This window comes from Dunckerocampus dactyliophorus, chromosome 9, assembly GCF_027744805.1.
Source record: "Dunckerocampus dactyliophorus isolate RoL2022-P2 chromosome 9, RoL_Ddac_1.1, whole genome shotgun sequence".
In the NCBI taxonomy this organism is placed as follows: Eukaryota; Metazoa; Chordata; class Actinopteri; order Syngnathiformes; family Syngnathidae; genus Dunckerocampus; species Dunckerocampus dactyliophorus.
In genome coordinates, this window is record NC_072827.1 from 6,023,792 (window position 1) to 6,042,932 (window position 19,141).

The 19,141-nt window shown below is 42.1% G+C and overlaps 2 protein-coding genes across 4 annotated transcripts; one reads left to right on the forward strand and one right to left on the reverse strand.

The window, feature by feature from the left end:
• Positions 1 to 1,199: 1,199 nt before the first annotated feature.
• LOC129188219 (zinc finger protein OZF-like) lies at positions 1,200 to 10,100 on the reverse strand. 3 transcript variants are annotated; one of them, XM_054788431.1, is made up of 3 exons: positions 10,037 to 10,060; positions 3,779 to 3,847; positions 1,200 to 3,684 (listed from the first exon to the last, which is right to left on the reverse strand). In XM_054788431.1, exon 3 carries the CDS (start codon positions 3,397 to 3,399, stop codon positions 1,858 to 1,860), a length of 1,542 nt encoding a protein of 513 aa, XP_054644406.1. In that variant the 5' UTR covers positions 3,400 to 3,684; positions 3,779 to 3,847; positions 10,037 to 10,060; the 3' UTR covers positions 1,200 to 1,857. The 3 variants fall into 3 exon arrangements, with proteins under 3 accessions (XP_054644406.1, XP_054644403.1, XP_054644402.1); XM_054788428.1 differs by lacking the exon at positions 3,779 to 3,847 and having other exon boundaries at positions 10,037 to 10,100; XM_054788427.1 differs by lacking the exon at positions 3,779 to 3,847 and having other exon boundaries at positions 9,971 to 10,090.
• Positions 10,101 to 13,474: 3,374 nt separating this feature from the next.
• Positions 13,475 to 18,566, forward strand: LOC129188213 (zinc finger protein 25-like). The gene is made up of 3 exons (XM_054788412.1): positions 13,475 to 13,820; positions 14,049 to 14,252; positions 16,864 to 18,566. Exons 1-3 carry the CDS (start codon positions 13,583 to 13,585, stop codon positions 18,180 to 18,182), a joined length of 1,761 nt encoding a protein of 586 aa, XP_054644387.1. The 5' UTR covers positions 13,475 to 13,582; the 3' UTR covers positions 18,183 to 18,566.
• Positions 18,567 to 19,141: the final 575 nt, after the last annotated feature.

Sequence of the window (19,141 nt, forward strand, 5' to 3'; positions counted from 1 at the left end):
GCTGAATGATGTTGCAGGCAGCATAACGTTCTCCACGGCATCTCCAGACCCTTTCACGTCTGTCGCATGTGCTCAGGTTGAACTTGCTCTCATCAGTGAAGAGCACAGGGCACCAGTGGTGTAGTTGCCAATTCTGGTGGTCTATGGCAAATGCCAATCGAGCTCTACGGTGCTGGGCAGTGAGCACAGGGCCCACTCCAGGACGTCGGGCCCTCAGGCCACCCTCATGGAGCCTGTTTCTGATTGTTTGGTCAGAAACATTCACACCAGTGGCCTGCTGGAGGTCATTTTGTAGGGCTCTGGCAGTGCTCATCCTGTTCCTCCTTGCACAAAGGAGCCGATACCGATCCTGCTGAGGGTTGAAGGGCCTGTCCAGCTCTCCTGGAGTAACTACCTGTCTCCTGGAATTTCCTCCATGCGTCCAGGTACCGCAGTGATGCCCTGGTCCAGATCTAGGAGGAGATCCCCCAGGACACCATCCGTAGTCTCATTAGGAGCATGCCCCGACGTTGTCAGGCATGCGTACAAGCACGTGGGGGCCACACAAACTACTGAGAATCATTTTGAGTTGCTACAATGACATTTTAGCAAAATGGACCAGTGTGCTGCATCATTTTTTCACTTTCATTTTTGGGGTGTCTTTGATTTCCCCCTCTATAGGGTGATCATTTTCATTTCTATCAAATTATGTGGCACCAATTTGTTACTAATACATCACCCACTTATTAACTACCCCCTCTATAGGGTGATCATTTTCATTTCTATCAAATGATGTGGCACCAATTTGTTACTAATACATCACCCACTTATTATCAGCAAAGATATTCAAGATCATTTTTCCCCCAGTCTGATGTGTTTTTGAAATGTTCCTCTAATTTTTTTAGCAGTATATAATGCATAGCAATGTAAATCAACTAAGTAATATAGATATACTGTATGTTAATTATGATGCATAGCAGTGTAAGTCAACTAAATAATGTAAATATATGTGAATTATGCATAATAAAAATAATGTACTTCTTCACCCCCCACAGGTGCTTCCTTCCGCTAACGCCCCCAAACAATCAAGCAGTGTACACAGAGTGCCCACTACTGACCAAACCAAGTAATGAAAACTAAAACAAGACATGAAACAATTACGCTGGAACAGACAGACTGGAATGCAATACTTTATTAGGCGTTGCATTCAATGTCCAGAATAAAATACAGCATCAGTCAATCCATGCAATACCCAGTCAGTATCGCTGATATTGATAGATACTGTACTTTCTATGAGAATTTTTTACATAAAATTGAATAATGTTGTCAATTTACTTATAATTTCGTTATCATGAAAATAACCAGAATAAAATAACAGTCAAAAAATTGGGGAAAATATTGTTATCAATACAGTTACTGAACATTTCATTCATATGGAATACAATAATGTAAAAAAAATATGATTCCCCTTTACTGCATACAATTGTTTGAGCAAAATCAGCTCAATACTACAAAATAAGAAACGAGAAGCAAAAACTACTATTTTACTCTCACTCAAAATCTTCAAAAGCCTCCTGAAAGCGGTCTCTACCCCAATGAGTGAATCCTAAGAACTCAAGTCAGTAAAAGGAATCAAATCACTACTTTCCAGACCGAATCTGGAAGTAATCCAACAGGAAGCGACTTCATCAGTTACAGCATTTAGTGATGACAGCATAAAGTCAAATAAAACACCTATAACTACAAATGAAACCACTGCAGTAGCCATGACTTTATTTTGCACGAAACACAACATGCATTTATTGAACAAATGGTAGATGCAAGGAATATTACAACACAGTGACTGCACGGAAGTCAGGCGAGTCCAAGAGTAAACCATCAGTGACTTTGCATGTGTCTTTTTAAAGAGCACTTCAAAGAAAATGTGTCATCACAATTTGCGCAAGTAAAAGGTTTTTCTCCTGTTTGCCTTCTGATGTGTCTACGCATGTTTTTCTTTTCAGTGAAGTGTTTACCGCATTCTGAGCAACTAAAGGGTTTTTCTCCTGTGTGCGTTCTCATGTGTGATTGCATATTTGTCTTTAGACTGAAGCCTTTACCACAGTTGGAGCAACTAAAAGGTTTTTCTCCTCTGTGTATTCTCATGTGTCTTTGCATGTTTTTCTTTTCAGTGAACAGTTTACCGCACTCTGAGCAACTAAAAGGTTTTTCTCCTGTGTGCGTTCTCATGTGTGATTCCATGTTTGTCTTTAGAGTGAAGCCTTTACCACAGTTTGAGCATCTAAAAGCTTTTTCTCCTCTGTGTGTTCTCATGTGTCTTTGCATGTTTGTTTTTAAAGTGAAGCCTTTACCACAGTTTGAGCAATTAAAAGGTTTTTCTTCGGAGTGCGTTCTCATGTGTAACTGCATATGTGTTTTTTGAGTGAAGCGTTTACCACAGTCTGAGCAACTAAAAGGTTTTTCTCCTATGTGCGTTCTCATGTGCGATTGCAAGTTTGTCTTTTGAGTAAAGCATTTACCACAGTCTGAGCAACTAAAGGGTTTTTCTCCGATGTGTGTTCTCATGTGTAATTGCATGTGAGTCTTCTGAGTGAAGCGTTTACCACAGTTTGAGCAACTAAAAGGTTTTTCTCCTGTGTGCGTTCTCATGTGTTGAGCCAAACTACCCTTACGAGAAAATATTTTTTGACAAACAGAGCAGTTAAAATGTTTACCCGTTTTCTTTTTAGAGCTTTCAGAGTTTTTGTTGCCAGTGTGAGTCGTTATATGACCTTCCCTGTCTGTATCGCTGCTCAGAGATTCTTGGTTGTAGTCGCTGTCTTCATCTTCAGGAGAGTGTGACGTTGTGTCGTCACTATCTGACAGTGGAGCTAAGAGGTTGTCTGCTTGTGATCCTCCACAGTGGTCTCCATCAGCTTCTGTTGTCATGTGTTGCAGTGAGCTGCTGCATGAAGGCTCAACCTCTCTCATCTCCTCACTTGGACGATGATGAAGCTGTGAGGACTCAGGTGGTTTGTCTTCATGGTCTTCGGTCTTCACAGAGACACCAGTCAGTGGCCACATGGTGAGATCAGCCTCCTCTGGCCCTAGAAGATGCTCTCCCTCCTGAGTGATCGAGAGTTCTTCCTCCTCCTCTTTAATGTGGGTGGGCTGTGGCTCTTCTTTTTCTTCCTCTTTAACATAGGGGGGCTGTAACTCCACCTCTTCCTCTTTAATGTAGGTAGGCTGTGGCTCCTTCCCTTCCTCTTTCATGTGGGTATGCTGTGGCTCCTCCTCTTCCTCTTTAACATAGGGAGGCTGTGGCTCCACCTCTTCCTCTTTGACATAGGGTGGCTCTGACTCCACCTCTTCTTTAACGTGGGTGGGCTGTGGCTCCTCATCCTCTTTATCATAGGTAGGCTGTGGCTCCGCCTCTCTCATTTCCTTACTTGGACTATGTGAAGCTGTGAGGACTCAGGTGGCTTGTCTTCAGGGTCTTCGGTCACTGCAGACACACGAGTCAGTGGCAACCTGGTGAGATCAGCCTCCTCTGACCCTAGAAGATGCTCTCCCTCCTGAGTGATCGAGAGCTCCTCCTCTCCTCTTTAACATCTGCGGACTGTGGCTCCACCTCTTCCTCTTGAATAGGCTGTCGCTCCGCCTGCTCCAAAGTGGAGCTCCCACCCTCTGGCTGAGAGGAAATTCTTTTAATCAGCTGCTGGATGTCTGCAGGACACAAACAGAAACATTATTGTGTTAAAAAAAATTAAAAACCATTTGCAACTATGTCTAAAATATGCCAATGTCACTATACACATACAGTCAAACCTGTCTTAGCGGCCACTTTTATAGAACGGCCACCTGCCTATAGCAGCCACTGAAAAATCCCCTGCAGAAAATTTACATGTTATAGACCCTGTGTATAGCAGTCACCTGTCCAACGCGGCCAGCGGCCACCCATTTTGTCTCCCTTGGTCAATATCTGACCGCATATAGCGGCCAAATTACCGACTCAAGTAGAAGCTTCATGCACGACAAGTTTTGTTTTTCAATCAATGAAGCCGTCGTGTGTGGACTTTAATTACTGAGTCCTAGCTCAGTCACAATCATTCACAAGATCCACACAAACTGTCAGTTGTTCCACATAAAAAGCCGTCTTCTTTTGAGCTTGCTATTTCCTGGTCAAACATGTAACTTTAAGAGCATTTGCACCAAAACATTACCGCAAAGTAGGCTGGGAACAGGACGTGCTCCCAGCGACGCTACAATAAAAAAAAAACATACGCCAGCGTGCATGCGGCAGCGGGAGCAAAACTGAGTTCGGTTGTACTTAATTGAAGTATTTTAGAATGTACTCACGTTATTTTTCATCAATCCTCATTCACAAATCCATCAAAATCCTCATCTTCTGTATTCGACACAAACAAAGCTGTCTTCTTTTCCGTTCGCTACTAGTCTGTTAACTTGTCAGTGTTATTCAGCTCCGAAGCAAAGAAGGAAACTTCTGTTGCTTCTGCCAACTTTATTTATTGAACGCGGCCACCAGACAGCAGCTCAGAACACACACACACATCTTTCAGCATCGTCTCTCCTTCCTGCTTGCCCACAAGGCAAAGGTTAAACAAGCCCCACTACATAGCTGTCCCGGCAATGCCTGTAAGAAATGACACTTTTTATTTCCTGGTGTGCACTGGTCAATACTGTAATGCCGCTTGTTGTGGGGAAGGAGAGACTCACGTCGCCGATGCACTTTAATGCCTTTATTAACAGCGGAGAACACTGCAGGACTTTACATCCACGCCAACATAAACACACTTCCCAAATCTCTCGAAACTCACAGCTAGCACTGAGCTTAGCTCTCCTGCTCGGGACGCCCACTGTCACTTCCCGATGAACTAAAGCTGTAATGACACTCTGCCGTATAAAAAGTAAAATATTAAAAACAAGCGTAAGACATTACTAGCACAGCTTTGTTCTGTGAGTCGTGGATATATTCTATCAGTTATTATTAAGCCTCTAGCTTCCTTTTAGTAAGTAAAAACCTTGGCTATGATTGCACTACATTGTCATGTAGACCTACAAAGTTCACTTGGAAGAACAAGAGGTGAATAAATGTATTGAAACTGATGAGGGGTAGGATTAAATAAGCTTTGCTTCTTCCTACTCCTTTTTGGACATGCAAAATTGTGAATTGTACTATGTGATGTGCTACTGTTTGACTCATATGCATGTTCAGGATTGAAACCATGAACCATGATAATAACAAGCCTAGTAGTGCTGTACAACTTTTATCCGCAGTCCGCAGTGCCCTCTACTGGTCAACATTATTAATTTTTTTCCCCTTTTTTTCCTTTTTTTCCCTCTACTGGTCAACATTCAAACTGGACGCCAACCTGTCTATAGAGGCCACCTGTCTATAGCGGCCACTTTTACAGACTCCCTCTAGTGGCCGCTATAGACGAGTTTGACTGTATATGTATGTACTGTATGTATTAGCAGCTCCAAATGAACTGAAAATTGAAATCAAGATAAAAGATAGCACACGTCTGAAAATCTATTTACCTAACACTAGTTTCTTTAATAGTAGCACAACATTTGAATCACACTTTAACCATGTTATTATGCAATGAGAGGATGCGTTCAATGACACCATGTCATTTTAGTTGCATTCACATGTTTTTTGTGTATTTTCTGGAATTTCCGAGTATACTTAAATGCAGCAAATTGTACTTCCACATAAAGAGTTCAAAAGTGAGTGATAAGAATATCCACTTATTGTTTTTCTTTGTATTTCTGTTTATTTAGACCACACATACACGCATGATAAAAGACGATGTTGGGATGTTCAGAGTGTCCCTGAATGCATCGAGTGACAATGAGGAAGAGCGGTTCTGAGGAGTGTTTGTGAGTTGGAGATACACATACGGTGTTGGAAGTGCACTGCTGGTGATGTGTTCAGGTCAGAATAAAGTTATCCAAGAGCATCAGACTAAGTGTGGCTCTGTGTGACACCGACACTCGCCTCCGTCTGTCATCATAGCAAAACCCCTTTGATTATTCAGATAACATAAAACATCCCAAAGTCCAGCAAATATTGCATTTTTGGACTTTATTATGATGTTATTTCATTATGTGTTTGCGTTAATTACGCTAAAGAATGTAACATAGTTAATGAAATACATTAGTTATCACTGTCAAAAAGCTATTTTTGACAGCCCTAATTTCTTTATACTGTACGTAGCTGTGCTATAACCTCCTGCTGTGACCTCTTAAGATAAACTTAAGAAGCTTCTGAGCTGAGAAATCTCATTAAATCAGTGTCCCTTTTTGTACAGCAGAGGGAGCCATTGTATAACGGAACCATTTATGTGAGGGTTGACCATGGAACTTGAGCACCACGGATTTATTGGCGGCCTGATTATAACGTATCACAGATGAATCAATAACGGTGAATATGTAACGGATATATAAACTTTTTTTGCTGCACAGAGATTCTGTCGCTCTGTTCTTGTGTGTCTCTCTGTGCTGCTCCCTGCCTGAGTACCCGGCCCGGCCCTTCACACACAAACACACTCTTCCCACCACACTCACTCGGCTGCAACAGAGGATCAGCGAAACAAACTACATTTTTCCGTCAAGGAGAACATTCTAGTTTTTTTCCATGCAAATGTTTTAGAGAGCATATTACTGTACAGCATTTTAACATCAGCCTGTTTTTATTTTTAAATGCTCAACTATAGTAGCGCATTCCGGGCTAATGACCAAAATGCACTAAATGTATATATTTTCATTTGACAGGCATAGCGGAAGAGTAACGAGTGGAGCCACTTCAGAAAAGCCTCAACAGGCGTTACGTTAGATGAAACATGTGCAGTGTGCAAGTTAGTCAGGGCTCCAGCGCCAGCAAAGCCCAACACCTAAAAGTAAAACACAAAGAGGCGTGTCCTTATGTTGACAGTGTTAATAATTAAACTTCCTTATTTTCATTGAGTAGGCTTCTTTGTGTTGAATCCTATTTTGGGTCTTCGTATACAGTATGTATCCTGTGGATATCAATGCTCTTATTTCATATATCAGCCGATATATCGGGTAATGGCTTTTTTCAGCCCCCAATATCAATATCGGCCCCAAAAATCAGTCGTGCTCTATTCTGAACAAGCTATATGTAAAGTGGCAAATCTATTGTAGACGGCAGTAAAACATTTTTGCTTGTTGAATTTAGTCTCCCCGATCTGAACCCGTGCAGTGTGATGTTGTTGAACTTCTGTGCGAACCACAGTTAGTCCATCACAAACACCATGTTCCAACATAAGGATGTCCACAAGTGCACTTTGCACCAGGACACCCTAGGCCGCAGGTCTATGATCGACTTTGTAGTCGTATATCAGACATGCGTCCGCATGTTCTGGACACGCAGGTGAAGAGAAGGGCTAAATTGTCAACTGATCACCACCTGGTGATGAGTTGGATTAGATGGCGGGGGAGGATGCTCGACAGACCCGGGAGACCCAAACGTGTAGTGAGGGTGTGCTGGGAACGTTTGGCAGAGTTTCTTGTTCATCGAGTCTTCCGCTCTCACCTCCGCCAGAGCTTTGCCTGCATCACGGGGGAGGACGAGGATATTCAGTCCGAATAGGCGCTATTCCGTGCCTCCATTGCTGAGGCAGCCGATCGCCAAGCCCCAAACCCGATGGTAAACACCAGAGGTTAGGGCTGCCGTTAAGCTGAAGAAGGAGTCCTATCGAGCATGGATGGCTTGCGGCATTCCAGAAGCTGATAGGTACCGGCAGGTCAGGCGGCACGTGGCTTCGGCAGTGGTCGAGGCAAAAACTCGGGTGTGGAAGGAGTTCAGTGAAGCCATGGAGCATGACTTTCGGTCAGAGTCGAAGAGGTTCTGGCAAACGGTCCAGCGCCTCAGAAAGAGGAAGCAGTGCCCAGTCCAAACGGTTTACAGTGGGGACGGGGGCCTGCTGACCTCGACTGAGGATATAGTGGGACGGTGGAAGGATTACTTGGAGGCCCTTCTCAATCCCACTGACATACCTTCCATAGAGGAAGCAAACGCAGACAGTTCCATCACCGTGGCTGAGGTATCTGTGGTAGTCAAAACGCTCCCCGGTGGCAAAGCTACGAGAGTGGACGAGTTTCGCCCGGAATTCCTGAAGGCTCTGGATGTTGAGGGACTGTCTTGGCTGGCACGTCTCTTCAACATTGCGTGGAAGTCGGGAACAGTACCTCTGGATTGGCAGACTGGGGTGATGGTCGCCCTTTTCAAGAAGGGTGACCGGTGGGGGTGTGTTCCAACTTTAGGGGGATCACACTCCTCAGCTTCCCTGGGAAAGTCTATTCCAGGGTGCTGGAGAGAAGGGTAGGACAGGTAATCGAGCCTCGGCTACAGGAGGTGCAATGTGGTTTTCATCCTGGTCACGGAACACTGGACCAGCTCTACACCCTTGCAAGGGAGAGGGTACTTGGGAGTTTGCCCAACCGGTCTACATGTGCTTTGTGGACTTGGAAAAGGCATTCGACCGTGTCCCTTGCGGTGTCCTGTGGGGAGTGCTCCGGAAGTATGGGATTGGTGGCGGGCTACAACATGCCATTCAGTCCTTGTGCAACCGAAGCAGGATCCTGGTTGGCATTGCCAGCAGTAAGTCAAGCCTGTTTCCGGTGAACGTTGGCCTCCGCCAAGGCTGCCTTTGTCACAGATTCTGTTTAGAATTTTCATGGACAGAATTTGTAGGCGCAGCCAAGGTGTCGAGGGAGTCCAGTTCGGGGGCTTTAGGATCTCGTTTCTGCTATTTGCAGGCGATGTGGTCCTGACGGCCTCATCGGGCTGTGATCTGCAGCATTGACTGGGACGGTTTGCATCTGAGTGTGAACCTTATAGGATGAGACTCCGCACCTCCAAATCTGAGGCCATTGTTCTCAGTCGGAAAAGGATGGATTGCTCCCTCCGGGTTGGGAATGAGGTCCTGCCCCAGGTGGAGGAGTTCAAGTATCTCGGGGTCTTGTTCACGAGTGAGGGAAGGTTGGAGCGTGAGGTCGATAGGCGGATCGGTGCAGCATCTGCAGTAATGCGGTCGCTGTACCGGACCGTCGTGGTGAAGAGAGAGCTGAGCTGGAAGGCAAAGCTCTCAATTTACTGATCGATCTATGTTCCCACACTCACCTATGGTCATGAGCTTTGGGTCGTGACCAAAAGAACGAGATTGTGGATACAAGTGGCTGAAATGAGTTTCCTCCGCAAGGTAGCTGGACTCACCCTAAGTGATAGGGTGAGGAGCTCGGTCATCCGGGAGGAGCTCAGAGTAGAGCCGCTGCTCCTTCACATCGAGAGGAGCCAGTTGAGGTGGCTCGGGCATCGAGTCCGGATGCCTCCCGGACGCCTCCCTGGTGAGGTGTTCCGGGCATGCCCTGGGGCAGACCTAGGACACGTTGGAGGAAATATGTCTCACAGCTGGCCTGGGAATGCCTTGGTGTCCTCCCGGTGGAGCTGCAGAATTACTGATAATTGAGAGACTGAGAGTTGGTAGCCATTTTGCTTACTTCCCAGACAAGATGTCATTTTTGAGATCCCCCAGATTATTAGTAGGATAAAGAACGCAACGGTAACAATTACTCTGTTATGGGTGCCAGCAAATATAGGAGTGGAGGGGAATGAGTTGGCATATACATATACAAAGACAACAACAACGACATTACATGTAGGGGGTAAATATTGAGTAAAGCTGAAATTAAGACAACAAAGGCTTATTAAGAAGTGGCAGGAAGAATGGGACAGAGAACCAAAGGGTATTTGTATAACATTCAAAAAAGAGTGGACAAAGTAAGAAGGGCCAGCAGAAATAGGAGAAAAAGTATTCACAACACAAAATATGGCTATGCATGCACGACATAGACCTGCTAGCACGCTAGCGGGCTAACGTTAGCGGCTAACAATAGCACATTCATTTAGAACAGCATCGTATTGAAACAACTTAAAGAGTGCAAATGGTTATGGCATTTATATTACCTCATTGGCCACATGCACTAGAGAGGGGTAAAACAGCGTCTTCTGAGAGTTACAAAAGTAACTTACGAAGGCGACTTCTTGCTCTTCGACTTGATGATGTCTTGGTGTGCAGTGATTATTAACGTCTTACTGAAACACACACTGGCGAACATTGGTTCCACTTTAGAATTGCTCAATCGCTCACCAGTATATAAGTCACCAAAAGTAAAGCTCATAAAGAGGTGATCCTGGTGGATCATCGAGCCGTTAAGTATCGTTTTAGGGATCCTTTAATCAATTTTCATTCCACTTTTCCTCTCTCGAGTTAGCTATATATATGAGGTGACGTAACCGTAGGAGTTATATCAAATGTACTGTTGAAAATGTCCCATCTGGAAGGAAGAACAACTGTAAAATCCGTGGTCTTTTCCAAAAGAATATTGCTTCAGTTTCTCCTGTAATAACTTACTGGAACAGTCGTGTTAATAACTTGTGTTGGGAAAAAATCTGGTGTCTTCCTCAAAAATTGAAAGAAGTGTCAAAGTGAAAGAAGTGTCATTTAAAATTATTCACCGATGTTATCCAGTTAAATCCTTCTTTATCAAATTCAAGTATGCTGATTTAGATCTGAATTGTGCTTTTTGTGACTCCCATACTGAGACTGTTGTTCATCTCTTTTGGAAATGTGAATATACCCGTGAACTGTGGCAAGATGTTTGGCTTTGTCAAGAATGGTGTTGACAAAGAATACTTTTTAATTAATCTCATTTTAATTCTTGCAAAATTCTACATCCACAAATGTAAATTTGCCAAAGTGAAACCCCCCTTTTATGTCTTCATGAAAGAACTGAAGCTGTACCTCCAATCAATATCCTGTTAATAACAAGAAAGCTATCAAGACTATAAATCTGTGCTCCCACTTCAATATCCTTAATTCAATTTCATTTTCATTGCTCATGTTCCCTGGTGTATCTCACTTTAATTACTATCTTTTTCTTTTTTTTTCCTAAATGTATTTATTTATCACTTTTCTGTTACTGTATTTCCTTAATCTCTATGTAACTTACGTATGTTGTTGTTATCCAACTGTTGTTTGTTAATGCCCATGGTTTGACACTGTTATTGTAAATTGTAAGGCATTAATAAAGCTGAATGAAAAAAAAAAACCTTGAAAATGTCTATGGATGAGGTGAAGAGAGAAATCAGAGGTGGCAAAATAACAGAGGCTAAACGACTCCAAACCAGTAGAGGAGGAGTAAAAAGTGACAGTTTGTCTGTACTACTTGTTTTTGAAAAGACAGTACCGACAGACATACAGTACAATTGGGTGTATGAATTTTAGGGGGAGTACACCCCACATCCAGTAAGATGCTATAAATGCCAGAGAATGGGACACACAGCACAGCAATGTCAATGGAGGCAAAGGTGTGTAAAATGTGATGGAGAACACATTTTGTCTATGGGAAATGTGCTAGCGATGCTCAGCTAAGATGTTGCAATTATGGAGGAGAACACGGTGCCGCATATGGTGGATGTGAAGTGCAAAGACACGCCAAAGAAGTGCAAAAATATAAAAGAGAGAATAAGGTATCATATGCTGAAGCAGTAAAGAATATAGGTATGTGTGTAATTAAGCAAAATAAACCAATAGAGACTCAGTAAACTTATATTGAACAGACAGGACATGCAGTAGGACTTCCTCAGGGAACAGGCCAAAGACGATCTCAATTAGAATGGACTGCCCCCCAAAAGAAATGGAACCATAAGTGTGTGATAGAAGAAGACACATTAGTTACAAAGAAAAAGAACGAGCTTTTATATATAAAGTCATCAATGTGGCCATCAGGCAAGAAAGGAAAAGTGACGGTTGTGGAAGCTGCAGAACAACATTTAAACATCAAGGACCTGAAAGCAGAAGAAATACATGGTACTGTATGTTGACTATACAGAATGATGCAGGATCTCAGAAGGTCAATTAAACTCAGAATGGTACTCCACATCCTACAATGGAATGCAAGACGTTTAATAGCAAACGGACAAGAACTTAAGAAATATATAACAGAAAGTAGCAAAAGACCTGATATTATATGTGTGCAAGAAACGTGGCTTAGACCACAGCTGGATTATGTGTTGAATGGCTATGAATCAGTGCGATTCGACAGAAAAGAAAACCAAGGGGGAGGGTGTGCAACATGTGTGAGGAATGGAATAATATATAATAGAATAGCAATGTTAACAGAAATAGAATGTGTGGTTATTGAAATACATCAAGCAAATAGAAATGAAATCATGATTAATATACTTGATATAATCCATGTAAACTATTAGATGTTGAAACAATGGAGAAGATAATAAGGAGGCATGGTGGTAGAGAGATCTGGTGTGGGGACTTGAATGCACATGATAGTTTATGGGGAAGTAAGCAAACCAATCACAATGGAGCAGTAAGAATTCATGGATATCAGACAGATAGTACGCTTAAACAGGGGAAATGGTACAAAAATAGATATACGCTCAAATATAATGTCTTGTATTGACTTAACTCTGGTCTCACATAACTTGGCAAGTTCCTGTGAGTGGTATGTAAATGAAAAGACAAGTATAGGAAGTGATCATTACCCGATAATATGTTCAAGTAACACCAAAGTAAATATCCAAGAAAGAACCAGACACAAAAAGTGGTGCTTTTCAAAAGCGGATTGGGGAAAATTCAGGGAGGAATGTAGCAAAGCAGCAAATTCAATATCAATGGAAGGTGGCATAGAGGAATGCACAGTTAAGATCACAAATAAGATCATAGATGCAGCAATGAAAACTATACCTTTTACTGTAAGTCAGTTGGAGGGGAAAGGAAAATGGTTCCATGGTGGAATGAAAAGTGCACAATAGCTGTAAAAGAACGGAATAGCGCATTAAGAAAGTTAAGGAAGAACCTCAGTCAAGAAAATGTAATAAATTACCAGAGGAAAAAAGCTAAAGCCCAAAGAGTAATTAAGAAAAGTAAACAAAAAGCATGGAGGGATTATTGCTCTGCCATAGGAAGGGAAATCAAGATAGGAGATGTATGGTCAATGTTAAAGAAGATGAGTGGGAAAAACGTGTTTGTTAAAATACCTGCTTTAGAAGATAATGGAACAATGTATGTGACTGATAAAGAAGGAGCAAGTGCCCAGTTTTGTTCAGTGTTATGGTTAATGATATATTTATGAATTTGGTGGGGAGGGGGTTAGAGATATACAGAGGGCAGTGATAGAATATTTGAAGGATACAGGATTATATAATAGAATATAGATAATTATTAGAATATTTTATTATAAGTATTATTATTAGTAGTATAAGTAGTCTCCTCATTATCTAAGTTAGCATAAAGTAAGATACTGTATATGGCCCATGTTACATATTCTGGTACAGTAGGTGGCAGTATGCACCTTTTAAAGTCATGGTTGCAACCCGCCATTAAACTAAAAGAAGAAGAAGAAGAAGACCCTTCCGCCATTAAACTAAAAGAAGAAGAAGAAGAAGAAGAAGAAGACCCTTATTGCATTGTGGGCTTGGACGGAAACTGAAAGGGTTGTTGACGTCGGCTGCATACTCGACGCTGTCCATGTGTGTTTGTTGTAACAAGTGGAAAACATGGTGCAAACGTGCTGTGTTATTAACTGCCACAATCGTTCACGCGATCGCTTCGGGAATAAAAAGGATGGGGTGATATTTTTCTCATTTCCAACCTGGAAGCAATGCCAAGGAGGTGTGATCTGTGAGCTAACAAGGAGACGCCGAATGGCCTGGATAGCAGCCGTGGGACGACCAAACATCACTTTCAGCGCCATCAGCCGACACATGCTGGTGTGTTCACGGCATTTTCACACTGGTAAGTTTGAATCAAAACATGTGTTTTGCTCTTTCACGCCTAGCATTTAGTAGGCCGCTAGCGTTAGCCAAGCGAGCTGAGGGCACCAAACAAATAAAGTACTGTGTTTTGGTTAACAAAACACGTTGCCTGTTTACTTTGAGTGATTGCTAAGACCAAGAATGAATCCAAGAACCGTGATCAATGTACACAGTTTTAAAAGTAACAATGGGTGTGTGTGTTTTTCAGGGAGACCGGCTTATGAAATGGATGAAAGCCATCCAGACTGGGCACCCTCATTACATCTCGGACACACGGAGGTGGAAACCGCAGATAACAAGAGACTACACATATCTTTGTACGAGAAGGAACTTTCTCCAACAGGAGAGGAGAACAAGCGACTACAACAACTGGAAGCTGTTTGCAAGACTCAAGTTGTACTAAACATTGAAGGTATGTTTAATGTTCACTAACCTACTACTCAAGCTTTATGTCATCCGACTGTTTCAGCCGCACTGGACTCAACCTTGGACATTTGGAACGGGAGTCGAGAGTGGTAACCGCCAGGCTACAAGCCCGAACAGTCAACCTGCTGTTCAGCACGGTTCTTAAGTCTGAGGGAGTGAGGTTTACTGACGTACACTTACACAGCTGTAGTGGCTGGCATCCGTGACATTTATACACACTTTTTATGTCTTATTTCTACATAATACAAATCAATCAAATTCTACACTGGAAAATCAGTTTGGATGAGGCTCATGGCTGGTGAGTGCACAAACCCCTTTGGATCCGGTGCACTCAAGAGGCTTGTTTTGCTGTGCACTTCAAAAAAGGCTAACGGCACCCTCGTCTCAAGTTTTTTCCCCTCAGGAAATGTGCAGAGTCAGCGATTTTTACTCACTAAATGTTAATCATACAGAAAATACATTTATAACACAGTCCAATAGCTAATATTGATATTTAAAGTTACAATTTTGAGTTTTTTCACCTGCCACCCTGGTCGCACGTCACTGTTCCATATACTGTATAATCAGGCCTACATCAGGGGTGTCCAAACTATGGCCTGCGGACCAAATGCAGCCTGCCATCCATTTTGAAATGTCCCATATCAAAGTTTAAAAATACAGATGACTATGGCCCGCGTACATGTCTTTCATGGTTTTGTACTTCTTAGTTTAAACACCAGGTGGAGCTACTCTCTTTAACAAAGCAGAGTCTCCACAAGGAAAGCAATCACAAAATAAAAATCAGAACCAGAAATGGTGGAACCAAAGAGACGCAAGATTGCAAGCGAGAGCTATGTGTGGAATACGAATCACACACGAACGAATCAGTACCGTGATATAATTAGAGGGGCTTGGCTTTATATATATTTCAGTTTCCATCCAAGCCCACAATGCAATAAAGTTATTTCTTCTTCTTTTAGTTTAATATATATATATATATATATATATATGTGTGTGTGTGTGTGTATATAGACACACATGTTAACATTTACCAATAAAATGTTCACAAACAAAAAAATCTTATTATTTCTTTGCATGTGGCATGTTTGTCGCACTTAAATGTTTCAGATCATCAAACAAATGTAAATATTAGTCAGTGACAACACAACTGAATACAAAATACAGTTTTTAAATGAAAAAAATTAAAGTCTACATGGCCTGCATGGCAGAGTTCCAAGACGCAAACCATAGCTGAACAAAAACAACATTAAGGCTCGTCTCAATTTTGCCAGAAAAAATCTTGATGATCCCCAAGACCTTTGGTAAAATACTCTGTGGTCTGACACATTTCAGAAAAACAATAAAATGTGGTGGTGGTAGTGTGATGGTCTGTCATTGTTCTGCTGCTTCAAGACCTGGAAGACTGGCTGTGGTAAATGGAACCATGAATTCTGCTGTTTACCAAAAAATCCCAAAGGAGAATGTCCGGCCATCTGTTGGTGACTTCCAGCTGAAACCAACTTGAGTTCAGCAGCAGGATGATGATCCAAAACACACCAGCAAGTCCACCTCTGAATGGCTGAAGAAAAACAAAATTAAGTCTTGTGGTTTTGTCAAAGTCCTGACCTGAATCCTATTGAGATGCTGTGGCATGACCTTAAAAAGGCGCTTCATGCTGGAAAACCTTCCAATGAGGCTGAATGACAACAACTCTGCAAAGATGAGTGTGCCAGAATTCCTCCCCAGCGCTGTAAGAGACTCATTGCAAGTTATCACAAACGCTTGATTGCAGTTGTTGCTGCTAAGGGTGGCACAACCAGTTATTAGGTTTAGGGGAAAATCACTTTTTCACACAGGACATCTAGCTTTGGATTTTTTTTCTCCTTTAATAGTAAGTTTCATTTAAACCTGCATTTTTTGCTCAGTTGTGTTGTCACTGACTAATATTTAAATTTCTTTGGTGATCTGAAACATTTAAGTGTGACAAATATGCAAAAAAAAAAAAGAAATCAGGAAGGGTGAAAACACTTCTTCACACCATTGTATGAATCTCCAACTCAGAAACATGTATCTCGTCCTCTGAACTTCTCTGTCACTAGATGCATTCACGGATACTCTGAACATCCCAACAACGTCTTCATCATATGTGTATGTGTCGTCTAAATAAACAAATGCGAAGAAAACAAGTGGATATTCTTATCACACACTTTGTAAGTTCATGTGGAAGTAGAAATTGCTGCATTTAAGTATACATGGAAATACCAAAAAATACACTGAAAACATGAATTCAACTAAAATGATGTGTCTTTGAACGCATCCTCTCATTGCATAATAACACAGTGTGATTCAAATGTTGTGCTACTATTAAAGAAACGAGCGTTAGGTAAATACAGTAGATTTCCAGACGTGTGCTATCTTTTTTCTTGATTGAAATTTTCAGTTCATTTGGAGCTGTTTATACATACAAATATACCCTGTCCTGTCATTCATCTTTCTTTCAACAGAATACAGTAAAAAAAAAAAAAGGAAATATTTCAGACAGTTTCAATTTGTGTTTAAAAAAAAAAAAGTACAGTCCACAATCAGCTTCCAGAATAATTCCAGTTTGTTTCCTGCAGACATCCAGCAGCTGATTGGTCATCAAAAAGAACATCCCCCTCAGCCACAGAATGGGAGCTCCACTTTGGAGCGACAGCCTATTAAAGAGGAAGAGGAGAAGCCACAGCCCACCCACATTAAGGAGGAAGAGGCGGAGCCACAGCCCCCCTATGTTAAAGAGGAAGAGGAAGAACTCTCAATCACTCAGGAGGGAGAGCATCTTCTAGGGCCAGAGGAGGCTAATCTCGCCAGGTTGCCACTGACTGGTGTGAAGACTGAAGACCATGAAGACAAACCTGAGTCCTCACAGCTTCATCATCGTCCAAGTGAGGAGATGGGGGAGGCGGAGCCTTCGTGCAGCAGCTCACTGCAACACTTAACAGAAGCTGATGGAGACCACTGTGGAGGATCACAAGCAGACAACTTCTTAGCTCCACTGTCAGATAGTGACGACACAACGTCACACTCTCCTGAAGATGAAGACAGCGACTACAACCAAGAATCTCTGAGCAGCGATACAGACTGTGAAGGTGATATGACGACTCACACTGGCAACAAACACTCTGAAAGCTCTAAAAAGAAGACAGGTAAACGTTTTAACTGCTCAATTTGTGATAAAAGATTTTCTCGTAAGGGTAATTTGGCTCGGCACATGAGAACACACACAGGAGAAAAACCTTTTAGTTGCTCAGACTGTGGTAAACTCTTCACTCTAAAGGCACACATGCAATCACATATGAGAACACACACAGGAGAAAAACCTTTTAGTTGTTCAGACTGTGGTAAACGCTTCACTCGAAAGTCACCCATGCAATCACACATGAGAACACACACAGGACAAAAACCCTTTAGTTGCTCAGATTGTGGTAAAGGCTTCACTGGAAAGACGACCATGCAATCACATATGAGAACACACACGGGAGAAAAACCTTTTAGTTGCTCGGTGTGTGGTAAACGCTTTACTCGAAAGTCAGAGATGCATATACACATGAGAACACACACGGGAGAAAAACCTTTTCCTTGCTCATACTGTGGTAACCGCTTCACTCAAAAGTCAGCGATGCAGTCACACATGAGAACGCACACAGGAGAAAAACCTTATAGTTGCTCAGAGTGTAGTAAATGCTTCACTCAAAAGACACATATGCATTTACACATGAGAACACACACAGGAGAACAACCTTTCACTTGCTCAGACTGTGGTAAACACTTCACTCGAAAGACAACCATGCAAAGACACATGAGAACACACACACGAGAAAAACCTTTTACTTGCTCAAATTGTGGTGAGGCATTTTCTTGGAAGTCCTCTTTGAAAAGACACATGCAGAGTCACTAATGGTCTACTGTTTGACTCGTCTGACTTCCATGCAGTCACTGTGTTGTAATATTCTTTGCAAATGTCTTTGTTCAATAAATACATCTTGTTTTTATTAATGTGGCAAAGAAAGACATTGTAACTGCAGCGGTTTCATTTGTAGTTAAAGGTGTTTTATTTGACTGTATGTTGTCATCACTAAATGCTGTAACAGATGAAGTCACTTCCTGTTCAATTACTTTACTGACTTAAGTTCTTATGATTCACTCATTGGGGTGTGGACGACTTTCAGGAGGCCTTTGAAGGATTTGAGTGAGCAAAATAATAGTTTTTGCTTTTTTTCTTATTTTGCATTGTTGATTTGATTTTGTTCACGCAATTGTATGTAATAAAAGGTAATCATTATTATTTTGTTGATATTGTTGTATTACATAATGATGAAATGTTCACCGATAAGTGTATTGATACATTGCAACAAGACATTTGTCACCCTCCTGCACCGTACAGCCGCTGTTCCGGGACACACTTCCATGCATACCTGACCCAGGTGCCCACTTTGGCGGTTCTGGCCTGAATTACGTCCTTGGCACTCCCCTCCCCAACGAAACATTTTTTTTACACATTTACACTACTAGGTTTTATTGACAAAAACTATTTTTTGTAACTATATTAAGTTATACCTTTATCTTTGAACACAGTTTCTCCTCTTCTTCTTCCATCCTCTTTCAAAATTGTGCACCTGATGGCTTTGACGATCTCTTTTTCATGTTTTGCTGACAAAAATAACGGCACTTAATTGTCATCACCCATGGTCACTCAACTTGCAGTCAAGGCTAAACCAACTCATATAGTCTCATATAGACTCATATACACAGAGAATGCCGCCCTGGGCAATTGCCCATATGGCCCATAGCTAGAACCGCCACTGTGCCCGGCGCTATCTGGGCATAGGTCAACCATGTTTGAAGGTCAGTTTCGGC

Coding starts and splice junctions, on each gene's coding strand:
- LOC129188213 (XM_054788412.1), top strand. CDS start 13,583: ATGGTGCAAACGTGCTGTGTTATTAACTGCCACAATCGTTCACGCGAT. Junction 13,821..14,048: donor TTCACGGCATTTTCACACTG/GTAAGTTTGAAT, acceptor TGTGTTTTTCAG/GGAGACCGGCTTATGAAATG. Junction 14,253..16,863: donor AGTTGTACTAAACATTGAAG/GTATGTTTAATG, acceptor TGTTTCCTGCAG/ACATCCAGCAGCTGATTGGT.
- LOC129188219 (XM_054788428.1), bottom strand. CDS start 3,399: ATGAGAGAGGCGGAGCCACAGCCTACCTATGATAAAGAGGATGAGGAG.